The 21169-nt window shown below is 35.7% G+C and overlaps 1 protein-coding gene across 2 annotated transcripts; it reads right to left on the bottom strand.

Moving 5' to 3' along the window:
* Positions 1 to 2182: 2182 nt before the first annotated feature.
* LOC110109569 (nicotinamidase 1) lies at positions 2183 to 20745 on the bottom strand. Of its 2 annotated transcripts, none has more exons than XR_003702939.1 (5): positions 20400 to 20745; positions 3411 to 3594; positions 3010 to 3147; positions 2621 to 2806; positions 2183 to 2460 (listed from the first exon to the last, which is right to left on the bottom strand). XR_003702939.1 is itself a non-coding variant. In XM_020840703.2 (5 exons), exons 1-5 carry the CDS (start codon positions 20559 to 20561, stop codon positions 2383 to 2385), a joined length of 744 nt encoding a protein of 247 aa, XP_020696362.1. In that variant the 5' UTR covers positions 20562 to 20745; the 3' UTR covers positions 2183 to 2382. The 2 variants fall into 2 exon arrangements, 1 of the variants encoding a protein (XP_020696362.1); XM_020840703.2 differs by having other exon boundaries at positions 3014 to 3147.
* Positions 20746 to 21169: the final 424 nt, after the last annotated feature.

Below are 21169 nucleotides of genomic sequence, written 5' to 3'. Positions count from 1 at the left end.
CTTAAGAACATTTTCATAACAAAATTATGATATAAGATGTAACTAATTTTAACTTAACACGATGCTATAAAAAAGGAAGAAGATAACCAAAGCAATACAACTTATAATTTCATTTTTTTTATTTTAATTATTTTTATAATTGTGACAAGTACATGATTTGTTGAACAACCAAACACACACACATAAGAGTAAAATAAGTTAAGACCAAAAATAAAACTTTAAAGTTAATTAAAACACTTAATTTACGGCAAGATTGTAGAATACGGCCTTGTTTGTACTTTACAATATACATAACATATTTGTAATTTTGATAAATCAAGTTATCTTAATTAATAGATCGTATAAATAAATAATTTATAAAAACTAATCATATTGTAAAACCTAAGATGGACCGTTCAATAAGTTATATTCAAATTAAACCCACCATTGATCAATTATTTTATTAAATAGTAAATTTAAAAGTAAATAGACCGTACTATACATTTCATACTTTATTGTATTATTATCTATAATATTTACCTATTTAGTACCTGAGAATCTATGATGTTAATTAAAATCAAATTATCAAAATTTTGTACTATATTATCTACATCATATAGTCTTAAGAAATAAAGGGCATATTGGGAACAAGTTGATCTAATATCTTGGTACATGAGATTGAACTAATCATATTATAAGATCTATATCATACAATCTAATTAAATAGAGAATAATTTTTAGGGTTTTAGGCTAGTTGAAAATTTTGTGCCATGCAATATGTTGGTAATATCGTACATTTAGGCCAATAATTATAATAGTCGTCCTTTTAAGATTTTCATGAGAGCCACTCCACATATACTTAATGTTTAAGAAATCCTAATGAGTTTGGAGAGTTTTCAATGTTGTTGAAAGTTTCGAAGAGCTTTGAGAGAGGGTTTTCACATTTTTGCAAAATATTTTTGAGAGGGCTGAGAGAGGAGAGATTTGAGAAGCTTATGAGGAATTTCTTGAGAGACTTCTTAAAATTTTGGTGAGGTGTTCACTTTTGTAGTTTCTCCAATCATATCCTTTTTTTCCTTGGGGTTGTAGTTGAAGCACTTGTTGGAATGCTTTGATGAATCTTGTTATAAAGGCTATGAAGATCATGGGGTGATCTTGAATACCTTGTGGATCTAATCAGGAAAGCTAAGGTTTGTGGAATTTTTGAGGAGATGAATTGTTTCTCTATTATCTTGTGAAGAAAATAGATTTCTCCGCCTTGCTGGGAGCAAAAGAAGAGAGTACTAGTGGAAATCCCAATGAGAGGATTTGAAAATGAGCATAGGCTTGTTAGTTGAACAACTATAAATTAATTTTTCTCATTCTTATTTATATTTTTTTTATTGCACTATTTTTTGGGCGGTTAGAGGTGATATCATTGTTGGAATTCATATTTAAAAAATAATAATAAAAATCCTAACTTGTGATAGAACATTTGTCACTTGATCTTGTTAAGAAGCATTGCAAAAATATTTTTTAAGAAAATATACCTTTGTTTTATTATTTTGGTTCTTAATTTAAAATTAATTATTTTAATATACATTTGTTTCTAAGAAAGTATTATTTTTTCTATTACACAAAAGAGGAGAAATTGATGTTGTAAGGCTTACACATAATTTTAAATTTTTTAAGCCACACCAATTGATCCCCTTCTTGAGTTTGTTGTACAATTTTATTTATTTGGCATAAAAATTATGCTATTTGATTTCTATGCTTGTTTTACAGTTGTAGGGGCTTTAAAAATACTGACAATCACATCTCCTGTAACATCCCTACTCAGATTAGATGTAACTTTGTAATGAACATGTTGAAAATTCTAGTAATCTTCTTTTAAATGTGATTTTACCTTCATTATTATCTGCAATTTGATTCTCTGGGTTGCTGATTTTTTGGTTAATGGAAAAACTTAATGCAATTATTTGAACACATTATTGAGATGCAACTTATTAAATTTACAATAGGCTTTGTTGTAAGTCTTAGCATTGTCAATATCTTCAATACCATAGTCCAGTTGGCATAAAATGCGCAAAATATTTAGATGATGATATTCTGATCAAATTTGAGCTATGACGAATTTTAAAATAGTTGAATTTATTTTATCATGACTATAATATATGAGAAATTATTCATATTTTATATTGAATTCATCTCAAAATAATTTAGCTAATTTGAAAGCCATCATGAGTACAAATTTATTTATGATGACAACCAACTAGAGAAGTTTATTTTTATACAACAACCATGAGTCGACAACGGAGAACATGAGTGATTTACAACCAACTGGAGAAGAATATAGAAAAAAGATGCAGAGCTTGGCAGGAATTAACCTGACAGAATGTGAAGAACTGTGCTCGCTAGTTCTTCTTAGTCAATGGATACACTGTTCACAATTCTGGCTCCCCTTCCCTTGGCCACATAAAGTCCCATATGATGAAGCAATTCCTACAAGAATTTAGTAAAATACAAATACAAATTTTATTTCAAATCATATCAATGCCAGTTAAATATAATTTCTTATTGTTTGTATGGAAATAAAAGCATATGATGATTGGTAAAGCAATAAAAAGAGGAACAGAATAAAAAGAATCCATATGATTCAAACCTGGGGATGAGCTAAGGCTCCTTTGATATGTTTAGCGACATGAATGGGAAGATCATAGGTAGCACATCCATGTGAATAAATCACTACATCTTCCAGCGGGAGAATCCGACCAATATTTCGAGCTGATAAAATAGAGCAAGTAAAGTCCAAAACACAAATATCGGTGCATATACCGAGGACTAAAACCTGCAACAAATAGTCATCAATAAGAACAATAGTGTCATCTGAATTAAACTTTTATGTATCAAGAGTATTCACTACAGAAAACGTCAGCTAAAAAGCAAGATCAAAGGTTTTATTTGGTAAAGTGCAATATAGCAAAGCAGCGCAAGTTCTCTAAGTATTCGCCAGCAAAACAAAATTCACTTATATTCAAAGAGAGTTCGTACTCACAACTTTGATGTCATTTGTTTTCACCCAGTCAACAAATAGATTAGAACCATCCTTCTCCGTTGAGCCAATGAATCCATCAATACAATCCTTACGCTTTAATGTCACATTTGGATCCTTCTCTAACCACTGTAGAGCTGCATTTATTCATGTATAATAAATATCTCATAATTGCATAATAAATTAATAAAAGTAAAAGGGTACCCTTCATGCAACATATCAAATAAAGGATCTTTGTGTGAAAGAAGTATTTAAAATGTGAAAGGACCTATGACCCATTGGTTAAAAGAGATGATTGTATCTTCAAGGTCACGGATTCAAGCTCACCATATTAAAAAAAAGGGACAAGTATATAAAACAGTAGCAAAGAAAATTGAAAGAAAGCTTTAAATGGCAGAACCTGGAACAAGATTATCTTCTCCAGAGCCAATTATACAATGAGGAGGGTATGGGGGCTCTGGTTTATCTGGGTAATGAGAGTCGAGAAAAGCAAAAACAGGCCAATTCCTCTCACAGAATGCCTTTGCCAGCCTTGATGCCTCCTCGACCATAGTGGCTATTTGTTTATTAGGTTCACGTGGAGCCTTCAAAAACAAAGCATCATCAATTAACATCAAATTGTGTAAATTATTACTGTTCATGACAAATTTCTTTAAAAAAAACACAAGAAACTAAAGCGTAATGATGCGGATTAGAGCAGATCAGCTATATGTTAAAAGAGGATTACCGCAAAACAAAAACTGACCCCCGAGAAGCAATTCAAGCTTGACTGTAACTAGAGCAACGAAATAAAATAAAATAATGAAATCCGTTATAGGGAGTATTTTAATTTAGGTAGCAGCCAACTAGTTTTTTTCCTACTAATAGGTTGGTGATCTCTCATATCTTGTTTTTCTTCAGGGCCTGCATTTCATCTTTCATGACACTTTTTCAACTTTCATCAGATAAGGTCTCAAAAATATCATTAGGAATATGAATATCATTTAATATAACTAAAAAAATTTTGTCTGAAGGTGAGAGTTATGGAATGATACAAAGTTGGTTATAGGGTATAAGGGAGGTTTTCGGGTGAACTTGTATTTACCTTAATTTCAAGAGATCATTCAAATTCTTGGATCTTCTCTGGAGCATAGTTCGGATTTAAATGCCTGAAATACACTTACCCAACCTTTTATTATCCAAAATAGCTTTGTCCTCAACTTCACTGGCTTTGATTTTAGGTTTAAGTGTATTGGTTTGGGTGGAGCTAGGAGGTTAAAAGGGGCAAGCTCACTTTCCTCATCTTCCTCAGTTTCAGTCTCCCCTCCCCCCTGAAGATGAGATTTGGTAAAATAGGATTTTTGTTTATCAAAGCTAACGTCAACAAATACATGAATTTTCTTGGTGGAGGGATGATAACACTTATATAACATTTCTGGGTGGATGAATATCCATTAAGGATTCATTTGAGTATTCTTTGATCTAATTTTTCTCTATTTTGGTTGTGAATGTAAACATAGGCAGTGCACCCAAAAATTTTGGATGTAAGGTTATTATGGGTTCGGAATTGGTAAAAAGAAGATAGAACATCTATTAGTATTTTTAGCCCCAAAGTTTTTTTAAGGTAGTTGGTTTATAAGATATATGGCAGTCAAAAGGGCTTCCCCTCAATAAGATTTGGGTACATTGTTGTGGAATAGAAGTGCACGGGTGGAGGCTAGAAGGTGACCATTTTTCATTTATGCAACCCCGTTTTATTATGGAGTGCGAATACATGAAGACTCATAAATGATGCATTCTTTTTAAATGTAGGAGGATGAGGTTTAGTTAAAGAAATCTTTAGCATTATCGGAATGAAATTTTTTTATTTTTACCCCAAATTGGTTCTGTATCATGGTATGAAAATGAGGAGGGTGGTGCTAACAACGGATTTGTTTTTGAGGAAAAAGATCCAAGAGACTTGAGTGTAGTCATCAATGAAGGATACAAACCATCGAGCCCCTCAAATGTTAGGGATTTTTTAGGATCCCTAGATATCACTATGAATAAGGTAAAAGATAATATTACATCTCTTACATTTGTTTTAAAAAGAAACTCGTTTATGCTTGGCTAACTAATAGTTTTCACAATAAAAAGATTCATTTTTTAACTTATAAAAAAGTTTTGGGGAAATATTTCTTAAGACATCCAAAAATGAATGTTCTAATCTAAAATGGTTAAGCCAAATAGAAGTTTTTTTATAAAATAGGGATAAAATAGAATAGTCATTATTTATAGCATTAGATTTATTCAGCTCTTCCAAGTAGTACGGTCCATTTGTCTCCTTAGAAAGTCTAATCTTCTTCACCGATTCCTAGTTCTAAAATAAGCAACAAGTAGGGTTAAATAAAACATAACAACTATAGTCACTGGAAAGTTTTTGTATGGAGATTAGGTTTATTGATAGTTGAGGTACATGAAGTACATTTTTTAGAGGGATGGAGGGAGATAAAGGTAGCGGTGTAAGTGAACCGAGCCGACTCGAGCTCTACTCGTTAACAAGCCACGAGTTCGGGCTTATTGAGCCACAAGTTCGAGCTCGAGCAGGAGCTCAAGCTTGACTCGGCTCGAAAGCTCATTGAGCTACTCGATTAAATTAAAATGTATTTTATAATTAATTTAAATTAGTATTATATAATATATTTTAATAATTTTAAAATAATTATAGATTCAAAGGGAAAAACTCCTAATAGTAAAAACATTGATGGTGGGATTAAAATGTACAAAAAAAAATAAGAAGATTTATTATAAAAAATGTTTTAAATATAAAAAAATTGATAATTGAGAAAGATATAAAGAGACCTGTAAGGAGTCTAAGAAAGCAAAATGTGATACAAAAATTTATTTTTTAACGATTTATATAATATATTAGATACTTGTTGACCTGCAGGTTATATCCAAAAGAAATAAAAAAAGAGAAAAGTTTAAAGCTCTTACCTGTTATACAACGTCTCCCGTTAAGTCCTCTGCCAAATCCCGCGAATCCAGCTGAAAAATCTGCATACCTCGTTCGATCGAAGAAATCCCGAAAATTCCGTTGATTTTATGACACTGCTCTGATTCACGATCAAATCCCTGATATCCCGCTGGCTGGAACCTCGGACATCTCTTCCCGCAAATTCCGCTATAGTTCCTCGTTCGCTGCTCCTCCAAGTCGTTAAATACCGAACCAACACAAGCTCTCTTGCTACTCTCGGCTTTCCCACGCAACGAGCACTGCTCCCTCTTCCACGCCTCTCCTCCAAAGTCGTTCGGCCCAATCCCGCCAGCGATCTCCTCCTCCAAGCTGCCAGCCTCCACTGTCACAACCTCCTTCCACGTTTAACCCCTCTTCCACCTCCGACCTCTCGGCCGACCCGCACAAGCACAGAGAGAGACAGAGAGAGAGACTTCTCCATACCTAGCCGGTCGAACCCTTCTCCGACTCCTCCTTGGCCGGACGGCTTCGCTCCTCAGACGACTTTCCGTTCCGGTTGGAGCGGAAGTTACGCATTTCGATCGGAAGCCACAAGGGGAGCTCGCCACTATGAAGTTAACTTCCTCCCGTTCGTACGTTTCTCCAACCCCGTCGCTGCTGTTCAACTTGGCTCCGGCGATGACTTTCCTCTCCTGTAGAACCGGAAGTTACAACATTTTGATCGGGAGTGAGAACGGGAGCTAGCTGGTGGTGAAGGTAACTTTCTCCCTTCACGTGAGCTTCCACGGCCAAATCCCTTGAATCCACCAAGCCAAGGGATTAATTTTTTTTTTATTATTATTATGAATAATTTAATTATAATTATATTAATTAAATATAATTAATTACAATTATTATTTTTAATTAATCAGAATTTATAAATTAATTATTATTAGTTAATATTAATTAATTATATTTTATTAAAATTAATTAATGTTAATTAAGTTAGAATTAATTCTAAATTGGTGGGAAGGGACCCCGATGCGGCACCTACGGCGAGGCGGGGTCACTTATAAGTACCCCCGAGCGGGGGGGAAAGAAAACAGTGCATTTTTAAACAGGTACCGTCAAAGCCCGTGAAGGTACGAACTCTCTAAACTCAGATTCTTACATCGTTGTTTGCAGCAGACCGGAAAAATGCCTATACACGCCTTTATTTCACGTGGTGGGATGGGACGCCGGTCCGATGCTAACGACGAAGCGAGCAATCACCTAAACTCTACTTCGGCGTTCGTGGCGCACCGAAAAACCGCCTATACACTCCTTTATTGCGCGTGGTGGGAAGGGACCTCGGTGCAGCACCTACGGCGAGGCGGGGTCACTTATAAGTACCCCCGAGCGGGGGGAAAGCAAATTGTGCATTTTTAAACAGGTACCGTCAAAGCCCGCGAATATACGAACTCTCTATACTCAGATTCTCGCATCGTTGTTTGCAGCATACCAGAAAAATGCCTATACACGCCTTTATTGCACTTGGAGGGATGGGACGCCAGTCCGATGCTTACGACGAAGCGAGCAATCGCCTAAACTCTACTTCGGCGTTCGTGGAGCACCGGAAAACCGCCTATACACCCTTTTATTGCGCGTGGTGGGAAGGGACCCCGGTGTGGCACTTACGGCGAGGCGGGGTCACTTATAAGTACCCCCGAGCGGGGGAAAGCAAATTATGTCTTTTAAACAGGTACCGTCAAAGACCCCATACACGCCTTTATTGCGCATGGTGAGAGGAACAAAAAAATCACGGCCGCGGTGTCCTCGTCAGAGGACCCCTACCATACACGCCTTTATTGCGCATGGTGGGAAAGGCCCAGTTTCTCATAGCTTTCCTGTAAACGGGGGAGACGCCGGAAGGCTGCCAAAATTTCGGGTGAAATCGTACCTACACTTAATCGAACTCAAAAGAACGACGGATGACTTGTACTTGGACTCTTGAACAAAATCTAAATGAATTAATAAAGAGTTGAACCCAAGTAAAATGGAAATGAACTTGAACTTGCAAGGTGAACTTTGACATTGAACTCAAAACTTGTGGACATCGAACTTGAACAAGACATGGACCCAAGAGAACTTGATTGAACTCAAGGAGCTTATATTTGAACTTGAATGATTTGGACAACATGAAACTTGAATTTGATTTGAACCAAACTCAAATGAACAAGTGAGAACTCATAAAAAATGTTAAATGAATTCTCAAGACATACAAATGATGACTGATAGAATTGAATGGCTTGTAACATTTAAGAAAAATCAACTTGTAAGTGAAAATAGGTGATATCCGCGTCGTCATGCAAGCAAATTCAATTGCTCCTATAAACAAAGATATTTGGTTTGCACGGATAAATCACCAATAAGTGTGGCTCATTTTGTTCATTATAAATATAGAAGTGCATGCAACATACTACAAGAGACATCAAAGGAGCTACAAGAAACACAATGTCATATTTCTTATCAACAACAATTCAATTCCAAGAAGATATAATGACGAAGGAATTGCAAATGCTAATCAAAGAGGGTGATCCATTTGAATCTCATGCAAGCAAACAAATTTCAAATCATGGTTTAAATCATTCAAATAAATCACCTTTGAAGATAAGGGACTTGCAAGTGCGACGTGCTTACAAATAACAAGAAGATGTTGAAAGATATGTTGTGGTTACAAGATCATGACCTAAAATACCTTGTAGAGTGATAACTGATCTGCATGCAAACAATGTTGAAAGATCTACAACACATACAATTTCTCTACAAAGACAAATGTATGTGCCATATGCCTCTGATGAGTAGATGTACAAAGGCTTCAGTAAATGCAGTATCCTGAAGTCAATTCCAGTCTGTGAAAAAATACATCCACTTGCCTACTTGCAGTAGTGGCGAATGTACTATATGAGCCAAATACCATAATAAAGTACATAAAGAATTCGAAAGATTCAATCTCTCACAAGCTTCTGCTGGAGCTCCACTACGAATATCACATACAATCTACAAACAAATGCCAAAGACTACAACAAGTGCAAGCTCCTACGATCCGAAGCAGGAGATTCGTTAGTGCACTATAATCTACCTACACAAATCATCCAAGTAGTATACGACAGTCTACCTGTATAAAGCAGCAAACAACTCTATTCAGAAGCTGCTATGCAATGCCACCGGATCTGCAATCTCCGTACAGGCAGACAGAAGGCGTCTACAAATATTTCAAAATACCGCTGCACGTGCACTATAATCTGTATACACATAGGTACACTAAAAGGGGTAAAAACAATCATGAAACCCGTATGGGCCCCGACGAGCGTGTTATTGGTACACACGTGACGTCTAGGGATGCTGCGCAGGTTATTAAATTTGAACCCGATCCTCCTAAGCAGGTAAAAAGGAGTTGAAAGGGTTCAATTATAAAATGCCCCCAAACACCCGCACGGGCCTCGGCGAACGTGTTATAAGTACACACGTGACGTCTAGGGATGCTGCACGGGTCGATAAGTGAATTCATGTTCGAACCCGATCCTTCTAACGGGTCAATAGAAGTCGACAGGGCTCGAACCAACAAACAAATATACGGTTGTGGCGACCGTTATATTTGTCTTCATAAATTCATATTAGACCTTCAAGGCCTATAACAACAAGAATTCACTATCAAGGGCATAAAGCCTATGAAACCTGATCCCCTATCGTTAAGTTGATAGGGTTGACAGGGTTCAATCAATAAATAGAAATGATCCCAAATAACCCGATGATGGCCGTGTTGAATGCAGATCTCAACCGGAGGGGTGATTCAAATGCTTTCAAACATCTTCCAAGCTCCACCCAAAATCCCAGAAAATTCCAAAAATCCCCAAAACCCAAAAATATTTAAAATTGAAATAAATTCATCAAAACACTTAAAGCAAAATTCATCCACCCTCCGCAACAGTTTGCCGAGGTGGACAAATCTAAAATTTACTCCAGCTCACAAAGAGTCAAATGCCTAGTCGAAAATATCACTAGGATTCATTCTCAAACAGTCTCCTGCCAGTAAGGACGTGGTACATGTTGTTGACCTTTGCTGTAGTATGCAAAAAAAAAGCCTTAAAATGATTACCTGCTCTGGAATTGATGCTGCCCATTCCATATCTCTGCTAAATCCTGCATAAATCATATCCTGTCAACTATCAGTTGCCCAAGTCATATCAGCCAGTGGAGAAATAAAAAAATAATAAAGAGCTGAATAACCTATTATATACTCAACCCCCTCCATTTGAACACCTCCTCTCAACTACAATCCGTAACTCTCAACTCCCCCAACTGTGCAGGAACTTGATCCATGCCCTTTCTTCCTCCCTCCCTCACGTGAAACTGCAGCAGCCCTCTATCCTCTTCCATCCATTCTCACTACTCTACACCAACCAGCCAACACTTGAATCCTTTACTCATAGCAGCTGTTACTCCATCTCTTGCAGCTTGTGCATAATCACACGTCACAAACACATAACAACACATTTTAGCCCACTTGAGCCACAGTCCACCTCACGTCTCTCTACTCCTCCGGTTAATTCAGAGCCTCAAATCGAACCAGCTCTCAAGATTTGACAGAATCAGAACGGTAAGCACAAGGATAAGTTTGTGTGGAAGAATAATATCCATGTTTCATTTAATGCTTATCTTCCTCCTGCTTTACTCTATAAAAAAAAAATAATACAAATCTTCCTCCATTCTTTGAGAACCTCCTTCGGTTAGGGAATAATCATAATTCCATTTTTATATCTTCTGAATCCCACACCTTAACATATTTGCTTGCCTTATGATTCTCTCCCCATTCATATAAGTCCAAATCAGCCCAAGGCCCATCACTTCCACTTTGCAAATCTATCTCAAAATTCTCATTTGCTAACTTCTCTGCAGCCCACTATAGCTTTGCCAACTTGTCCCTTCACATGGAGATTTCTTGCTTACGGCAGGCTGAGTCATAGCAATCCTGTTTTACCCGTAAACTCCAGCCCAAAACAGCCCTATTACATTCCAATTTCAAGCCCATGAGCAGCCCTTCAAAATAGCTCCACTGCACTCCAAATCAAATCTACAGCAACCCATTTCAAATTAGCCTATAAATCCACATAGCCCATTCACTCTAAACTTCCTATTTCTCTGTTGCCTTTAAATAATCATCATTATTTGAAATCAATATCATGGCTATCATTATTTGATTTAGTTATTTTGTTATGGACTAATGAGGTTAAGTATGGTATCTTTAGAGTTAAGAAATATATATATACAGAGAAAGAGAGATATAAAAAAAAAGAGAGAAAAGAAAAGAGATTTAAAAGAAAAAAAAGAGAAAGTATTTATGCATTTTGTACAGTTCTTTTGCCACTTTGCCGACCCCGCAGGTATAACTCCTAAACCCTAAAACTCTGAGAACCCGTTTCAACACATTCGTCGAGACAAAATGACCACCTATACACGCTTTTCTTAGCGTGGTGGGAGGGAGTGGGGACGCTTGCGACGAAGCGGGTAATCACCTAAATTCCTTCTTCGAAGTTCGTATCGCCATGGAAACCTCGCCTATACACGCTTTTCTTAGCGTGGTGGGAAGGGATCCCAGTGCGATGCGCACGATGAAGCGGGGATACCCATAAGTACCCGCTTGCGGGGAAATAACTGCCTTTCTTACAAAATATTTTTAAAAAAATACCCATACACGCTTTTCTTAGCGTGGTATCACGGCCGCGGTGTCCTCGAAAGAGGGCACCTACCATACACGCTTTTCTTAGCGTGGTGGGAAAGGCCCAGTTTTCCGTAGTTTTCCCCTAAACGGGGGAGACGACGGAAGGTTGCCGAATTTCGGGTGAACGCAATACTGCATTTGGACTTGATTGAACTCGAAGGACGATCAAATTTGGACTCGGACTTGTGAACCTTTGAATTCGATAGAACAACAGTGGACTTGTGGAGCAAGAGCTTAAACCAAATGAACTAAAAATGAACTCGAACTCAATTGAACTCGAATATAATGAACTTGGTACAAGAAGTCTTAATTTGGACTTGGACAATTCATACTCAAATTCAAAAGACTGCAGAAGACATAGAACTTGTACTCGAACAACAACAGAGGACTTATGAACATGAACTGGACTTATGGATTTACTATTGAATGAACTAAATGGAGGACTCATCTTGAACTCAAATGGACTTTAATCAAATAATATGAACTCAATTAAGATGAGTAAATAACAAGGAACTTGGCTCAAATTTGATTTGGACTAAGAAGGACTTTAGCTCAAGCTTGAGCACTAACTTGAGACTTGTGAACTTGGTTCGAACCAAGTGAGAAGAACTTGAATATGATTTGAAAGATTTAGACTCAAGTGAAGATGTTATTTGAGTCTACATTGAACTCAAGCTTGAACAGATGATGTGAACTAGACTTTTGATTAAGAGATACATTATCAAGATGCAAACATCAAATTTCTCAAATACATTCAAGTAAACATTGAGTTGTAAACATACACTCATGGTAGACAAGGAAGCTACTATATCCTCGTCTCCAACAAGTCACCATCTCCAAGAAGAAACATCAAAGGAAAAAAAGATCAAATGCAAGTAAGAAGTAATTTGTAGTGGACAATAATGTTGCTAATATAGTCTGCTTAGAAGCACTGATAAGGGAGGTAGTTCAGCATATGACACACTAATATGTGGGATGTATAAATCCCACAAATCTTGGCAAACAGTGATGGTGAAAGACGAACTGCAAATGCAATACCCTACAAGCGAATGCCAGTTATCTTAAGGATGCATGTGATGGTCCCCACAAGTACCGAAAGATGTACATAGTGAATGTGGCAACATATCTACTACCTACAATAGTGCAATGTCTAGTAAACAAAATATTACGATCTCTTTCAAGTTTAGGAGATTGAGGTGCTATAAGTATAGTAAATTTCTAGCTCGTATGCACGAAGAAGTAATCAGTGGATGTAACTCAGTCAGCTATCAACATCAAGATTCAAACACACAAATTAATTCTCATGCAATAAAAAAAATGATCTGCAATATATACAATCTTTCTACGAATACGGATGTATGTATAATATGCCACTTATGGGTAGATGTAGAAGGACTTCAGTAAATGCAGTATCCTGAAGTCAATTTCAGTTTATAAATGAATACATCTACCTGTATATGAGCAACAATAACAAATGTACTGAAAAGGCCAATGACTGTAACCACCTATTGTACACCTAACATGTCATCCACAAGAAAGTCATAAAGAAGTTACAACGGATACAAGCATACACGACTAAAGGCAGGAGATTAGTTAGTGCACTATGACCCGCTTGAGATATGAATCAATAGGATATGATCGATAGGGCACAAAGCCCTTTGTTAGCTAAGGTGGATTCAAATTTGTCCCCTTAGATAAATATTCACTTCAGGTCTACAAGGTTCCCTTGGAAGAATCAACCCATGGCTGCCGACAAGGATCCTTCTGTCAGGTTGGGTCGACTACCTTCTCTGACTAAGTAGACCAGGGACCACGATGGCCCGGGACGACGGAACCATGGGATCTTGATCGGGTCTATCATCCATTCCCCCACCATCCACTTTAAGTGCAAGGTAGTGAAATTTCCAATTTTAAATATTAAATCTTCAAACTCCCCAATTTTCCAACAATTTTCTATATATCCATTGCTGCTACTATATTCTAGATAACACGTATTTCTACGTATCTGATTGACAACTAGCCTTAATCGAAAGTTCTCTCTCGTTATCGGGAGAGGTAATTAACTATAGGGGCTTGCGCCTATAGGAAACCAGAACTCAGATCATAAAGTCCTCGCAAAATGAGGGCGAAATCTCTGGGTAGTGTCTTATCTACAAACACATCTGCCTTCCAAAATTTACCTCAGAACTTATCAGTTAAAACTCCCTCGCCGAATAAAAAGAAAAGCGAGCGGAGGCCGGGGCCGAATTTTTGGAGCCCACAATACTATGGAGGGCGAAAGATATATGTATAAGTTAGCCAAATATAAAGATAAGAGTAATAAGGATTTAGTTCAAGTGAAGTGTTTCAAGGATGAAGATCAAAAAGTGCTTTTATTAGAAAAGGATATTCAACAAATGTGGATGAGATATTTTTATAAACTCTTAAATGAAGATTATGAGAATGCGATTGACTATAGTGGTTTTAGCACTCTAACTGAAAATAAAGATTTTTTTTATCGGCGTATTCATAAAATCGAAGTTAGAGTGGCTCTAAAGAAAAATGAAGTGTGAAAAATCTGTTAGACTTGATGATATTATAATAGAGGTGTGGAAATGCTTAGGAGATAAAGGAATTTCTTGGATTGCTAAACTTTTTAATATTATTTTAAAGAGAAAAGATAACAGATAAGTGGAGAATGAGTATGTTGATTACTATTTTTAAGAATAAAGGTGATGCACAAGATTGTGCTTGTGCGAATTATAGAGGGATTAAGTTAATGCGTCATACTTTAAAAATATGGGAGAGAGTTATGAAGCATAGGTTACGACATGATACCAATGTTTATAAAAATCAATTTGGATTCATGCCGAGTAAGTCTACTATGGAAGCCATACATTTATTGAGAGGTTTGATGGAGTAGTATATAGAGAATAAGGAGGATCTTCATATGATTTTTTTTTTATTTAGATAAAGCATATGATAAAGTTCCAAGAGAAGTGCTATGAAGAGTTCTAGAAAAGAAATGTGTTAATAATGCTTATATTCAAGTCATTATGCATATGCATGCAAGTGTTATTACTTTTGTTCAGACACAAGGTGGTTTAACCAAGTATTTTTTTTATTTCAGATGGATTACATCAAGGATTAGCCTTAAGCCCATATATTTTTGCTTTAGTCATGGATGTTCTCAGTAGACATTTGCAAGAGGTTGTATCCTGGTTTATGTTTTTTGCTGATGATATTGATCTTGTTGATAAGACTAAAGAGGGAGTTGAAGGTAAATTGGAATTATGGAGGTCAGCCTTAGAGTCTAAGGCTTTCATAACTGAATGTATGGAGTGTAATTTTAGTAATAATAGTTCTTATAAGGGGTTTGTGACTTTGGGTAATCATTTCATTAATAAAAATACATGTTTTAGATATCTTCGGTCTATTGTTCAGAGTGATGGTAAAATACATGGAGATATTGTTAGTAGAGTTGAAATTAGATTGTTGAAGTGGAGGAATGAATCAAGCTTGTTGTATAATAAAAAAAGTCTCCCTCCAACATAAGAAAAAATTATATAATATGGTGGTTAGACCTGCAATGCTTTACGGTGCAGAATGTTGGCCATTAAAAGAGAAGCATAATATTTAAGTTAATTATTGCAAGGATGAGGATACTTAAGTGGATGAGTGGTTTTACTCTTACAAACAGGATACAAAATGAGCATACACGTGAAAAGGTTAGAATAGATCCCATGGAAGATAAGATTAGAGAGAGTCACCTTAGATGGTTGGGTCACATAAAACATCAGCCTTCTGATGACCTGGTTAGGAAAGTAAATGTATTAGATTTGACTTATGTTAAAAAATGAGGAGGTAGACCTAAAAAGACTTGGTTAGATAATATTAGAAATGACCTTTATTTATTAGATTTAAATGAGAATTTAACTTTTAATATGGCAGAATGGAAAAAAATGATTCATGTAGCCAACCCCACATAGTGGGATAAAGACTTGATGTTGTTGTTATTGTTGTTGCTGATAAGAAAATATATTTTTTTAAAATTTTAAACTTGAAAATTAAGCTCAACAATTGAGTTAAGCTTGAGCTTTCTAAATGAGCTCGAGCAATCGAGTCGAACGAGAGCCTATGAATTTTTTAATGAGTCGAGCTCGAGTTTGAGCTCAGTAACAGTTAAACCAGCTTAACTCGACAAGATAGATATTGGACTTAACTCGACTCGTTTACACCCCTAGATAAGGGTATGTCTCCTTGGCATGCTACTATGGTAAGAGAACCATCAACAGTGATGATTTTCTTATCACTTGCGTAAGGTGTATAGTTGATGAAGTGGATAGTGGAGTGTCTTATGATCTGTGGCTCCTAAGTTCATGATCCATAATCCTTTTAATTATTTCTAGATGCACTTAATCCAATGGATATAAAAAATTTATTGGAAAGTGTAGAAGATGTAGGTGGTTTTTAAGGGATATCAAGAGTTATATTAGTTTATTAATATCTTCTTTATTAAGCTCTCTGAAGCTAGACTGCATTTCTGGATTAGACTGACTATAGTGCTGGCTTGTAAAGTGCCCTTTTGTCCACTTATTTGATTCCACTCCTTGAGAACTTTCCATGTATCTTCCAGTATGTCTATTTTATGTGTCGTGATTTCTTATAATAATTGCACCAAAGGGAGTCTTTGTCTTTAGGTTTTGAGGAATCCTTACATTTTTTTCTTCCATGATGCTTCTTTGGTTAACACCATTACTGAATGTTCAACTACCTTTGGCTCCAGCATTACCCCTCGTCTATTTTTCTCAGCACGAATGAAAGAAATGGTCTCATTTCATGAAGATGTTTTCTTTTTTCCAAGGATCTAAACTATAACCTGATCAAACTCAACATTTAATCCTACAAGAAAGTCATACACTCTCTCTTTCAAAATAAAGTATTTCGGGATAGCAGCATCTTCTAGACACTTGGTCTCTATGCATCTGTAGTGATCAAGTTCTTGACACAAGTTTTGAAGGAGAATGGCATATTTCATTATAATTTTGCTTATTTTGTGTTTCCCATCTTGACCTTAATTTGAAGGATATAAGCAGCATCTCGAGCCTTTGAGAAGGTTTGTCTAGCGACATCCCATATGTCCTTTACAGAGATAGGAACATAAAAGTATTACTAATTTCTAGAGTCATGGAATTCTACAGCCATGACATAATCATCGAGTCCACTTCATCCCATGCCCAAAAATTTAGGATCTTTTGATCCTACCCAAAAGAGGTGATTCAACTTTCCTTTCTCTTTTAAGTAGGTCTTCACAAATTGAGACCACTTTAAGTAATTCATCTCATTTAGGCAATAGGAAGGTTGCATATTTTGGAAATCTCCTTTTCCTTGGTGCACCATAGAGTCCACCATTTGGTCAAAGCTCCGGAAGGAATTTACTTCAAACATTGTGACGGCAAAAGTAGCGATGAAAGCTATATTAAGAAAGGCAGCAAAGAAGGTTGTGTTGGTTATAGATAGAATAACAACAAGGGAAGATCGGCAATGAAGGCACGATAGTAGAAAAAAAAAACAAAATTCTGGCAATCGCAATGAAGGCTTTAGTATCATGTTAAATTCAAAGAATTGAAGAGGGAAAAGGCTTAATTATATTGCTCAAATTTATCCCAATTTATTGATCTATACAAAATATCTTAATAAAGAAACAAATAATTACAGAATCATACATAATTGCTCTAGTATAATCCTTCCTAAATCAGTTATACATAAATATGGAAGGAGATCGGCTCAATCCATGTGAGCCTCCCATGGATTTCCATCCTAGACGTGGGAATTAAAATTCCAAGGGATGGCGGAGGTTGGCACAATCCAAGTTTGCCTCCCATTGATCCCTAACCTAGCCGTGGGATCAATATGCCAAGGGACGGCTAGGATTTAACATATTATATATATATATATATATATATATGAATCTCCTCTTCCAATTTTAGATTAATCTATTTTCATGGGCTATGATAATATTTTGAAGATATTGTATTAATATAACATTATTGAAGATATTACTTATTGACTTTGTGAGAAATTGTGAGATTTTTTTTCATTGACTTTCAAAGATCTTATAATATCATATGAGATCTTTCAATAAAATTCTATGTATCTAAATGCATTCCTTGCTGCCATTATATGTAGAACCTCAGAAGAAAACAAATTTACATTTGAAAACAACAAGCAAATAAAAAAAAAGGAGAGGCATGGGAGAGGGGTTACCAACTGAGGGATCAAAGGGATGAGATTTTTTTGGTTCCTATAGAAAAGGGAAATTCTGGTTCCTTAAAAAGAAAAAAAATATTGTTAGTTTAAACTCACAAAATAGAGAAGTTGAACTTCAAGTTCTGGAAGATTTAAATAGAGGATTATTTATTCAAGCTCCACTGACTACTAAGGGGAGCAAAGCTACAGTCTGTTGATCAGGAGAGGGATTTAATGGGCAGAAAAGCTTTAGGGGTCATTCTCTTATGTCTTAGCAAGAGCCTCACTTTCAACATCCACAACGATACCACCACAGTAGGCATCATGATCATGCTTTTTGATATGCATTAACGCTCTCCGATAAGCAGTAAAAACCATTCACAATCAACAATGTCAATGCACATATAATGCTTAAGTTTTACAATATCAATTCAGAAGAAGCTTACATCACCAATTTCATCAATGAATTCAACAACCTAATAAAAAATTGTTAAACTTTGTGAATATCATGTATGAAGACAAAGACCATGGCTTAAATTTGCGCTCATCATTGCCTTAAAACTGGGATGACATTGTACAACCATTAATTCCAATGCACCATTCTCTAATATCTCATCTGAATGGGGATATAAGATAGCACAAAAAAGGCGAGAGTAAATCAATTTCTATTTTAAATAATGACAACAAGAATATATATTTTAACAAAGACAATAACAAAATCTCACAACAAAAACCACCAGTAAGATCACAATGGAAGTCTCAAAATCGCCTGAGTGGATGTCGGTGTTATGGAAAGCATAACCATATGATAAAAGAATGTATAAAGAAGAAGCATCAATAAAATTAAAAGCCAAAAGAAAAGACCAAGGAAAGTCACTGCAAAAGATATCTAGGATGCACTGATATTTATTATCGATAGAACAATCAATGAAAATAAGGATATTAGACTCAAATGCATCTTTTTTATTATTCTTCAAACATAACTAATGATAAACTAATGCACATGCAATTATGATAAAATATTTTTTGTTGATGATGAATGAATCATTTACGGGCTCATCATCAACAAAAAATATTTTATCATATGTAGAATTTGATCCTTGTTATTAGATTTAAATGAGAATTTGACTCTCAATATGACACAATGGAGAAAAAGGATTCATATAGCCGAACCCACTTAGTGGGATAAAGGCTTGATGTTGTTGTTGATGATAAGCCCATAAATGTTGTGGGCATTGAAGATGTGATAATGAAGATAACAAACAAAAAGTTAGGCACATCATTGATTTGAGGAGAAACTTGATCTTTATCTGGTAATTAATTGCAAGAGGAAGTCATGTCAGCTTCAATATTAATATTTAAAAACTGATGAAAATTTTCCTGATGATTGCTTGATGAAATAAGTCAAGCACTCTCTTTTTACAAACACCAATATAAGAATAATTGGATTGCCACAAATGCATAGAGAAATTTAAATCTATTGCATAAAAATTTATGCTATATAAGCAAGAAAGGCCTAAAGGTTCTCCATGCAAAGATAAAAATTTAACTTTAAAGTCTATTAAATCCAGCTTGTTTGAAGATTGCATTTTAGGCAAATGAAGGTGAGTCAATCTCTTCAAGGCTGGGTAGAATTTAATAACAGAAAAGTAACAACTTAGTCCAATGGTGTAATGTAATTATACTAATATTCTCTTGTACACATGTAATCATATGATTAGCTTGTATTTTCTATAAATATTGTGTTGTAGTGAGATACCAAGGAATGCAATACAAGATTTCTCCATATATAAAAGAGAAATTATTTTTTATCATTTTTCAGAAGCTTAGTAAAATATTTGATCTTTTTGCAAACGTGAACTTAGTGATCTCACTGAACAATGTAAGTTTGTATGGCTTGTATTTGTGAGCTCTAGTTTGTTTATTATCACATTTTCATCTAATGTTTGCTTGATATTGTATTAATATCTTAACACTTTCTGACACAATGACTCGTCAAACATGTTGATCGGAAAATGTCCGTAAAAACCCATTTTTTAACATTCGCGGATATTATTTTAGGCCGATTGAAGCACAAATCTTTTCTTTTCAGATGAGTTTGTGATTCCCAATTTATTCGAACAAAACCATCTTCTTCCACAAAAAGAAGGAAACATACACCCACTAATAAGAATCTCATAAAGATCCTCTAGAAAGATGTAAACAAAAAAGTATGACAGCGACCAAGCAAAAGCCGTAGATTACATAATGGAGTCCAGCAGGTATTACACCAAAAGCTGACGAAAATTATGATCAAGGCTGCATGTTACTACGATTCTAACAGCATCGGATTAAATAAACAAATCTCCAAATTAAATCAAATAAGAAAAAAAAACAAATTAAAAGTTCGTCCGATCTTATAAGCATTCAATTGAAAACCAAAACGCCAAATCAATTCAATTAATAACAGCAACTCCGAGGGGAGAAATGAAGCGAGGGAAGCGTACGAGGTTGCCGGCTCCGACTGTGCAGAATCCATTGACGATGTCAACGAGAACGAGGCCAACGACCCTCCCACGATCCCTCTCCGATGCAGGAAGGAAATCGTCCTCCTCATCGACAGGTGCATCCGCTCTCACGGCGTCCATCATCTTCGCATTCGATCCCATAGCTTTCTCGTTCTCTCTTGGTCGGTCTCTCAAAAATTTCTGCGACACTTTCCTTTCTAGGGAAACAAAGGCCCCCCCTACTGTCGCTTAATACGTATCAAGGGCAACTCCAATGGCTTCCTTCGCTCCAACCGAGCGCCAATGCTTACGGCATTTGATCGGATGAACAGTGGCCTCGCGCTGTTCATCCGTCATTTTTTTTTTTAAATTCGAAAAAATAATTATAAATATCTTATTTTTTATTACTAATTAAAATAATAAATTAGAAATATCTTATTTTTTTAGAAATCTAAATATTTTTTACATAATTAATTAATTTAAGTTACAACATTATGATAAAAATCAACATAAAATTCTCATTAATAAAAGATATCAAGAAGTACAATACCAAAAAAAAATCAAAATACAGAATTTAAACATCATCAAAAAATAATCTTGATAGGCACGAATCTCGATGCAAAATCAAGTTGGAAACTTCCAAAATTAAAATTGGGACCATCTGAACTCCTATTTCAGTAAACTTACATTCAAACAGAACGTCTCGAAAATACGAACCCAACAACACCAAATTTGACTCAATCCGAGCCCAAATGAGTCCATATCAAGGA

Source organism: Dendrobium catenatum, unplaced genomic scaffold (assembly GCF_001605985.2).
Source record: "Dendrobium catenatum unplaced genomic scaffold, ASM160598v2 fragScaff_scaffold_1548, whole genome shotgun sequence".
In the NCBI taxonomy this organism is placed as follows: Eukaryota; Viridiplantae; Streptophyta; class Magnoliopsida; order Asparagales; family Orchidaceae; genus Dendrobium; species Dendrobium catenatum.
The sequence above is the reverse complement of the archived record's forward strand: the minus strand, read 5'-3'. Positions and strand labels throughout refer to the sequence as shown.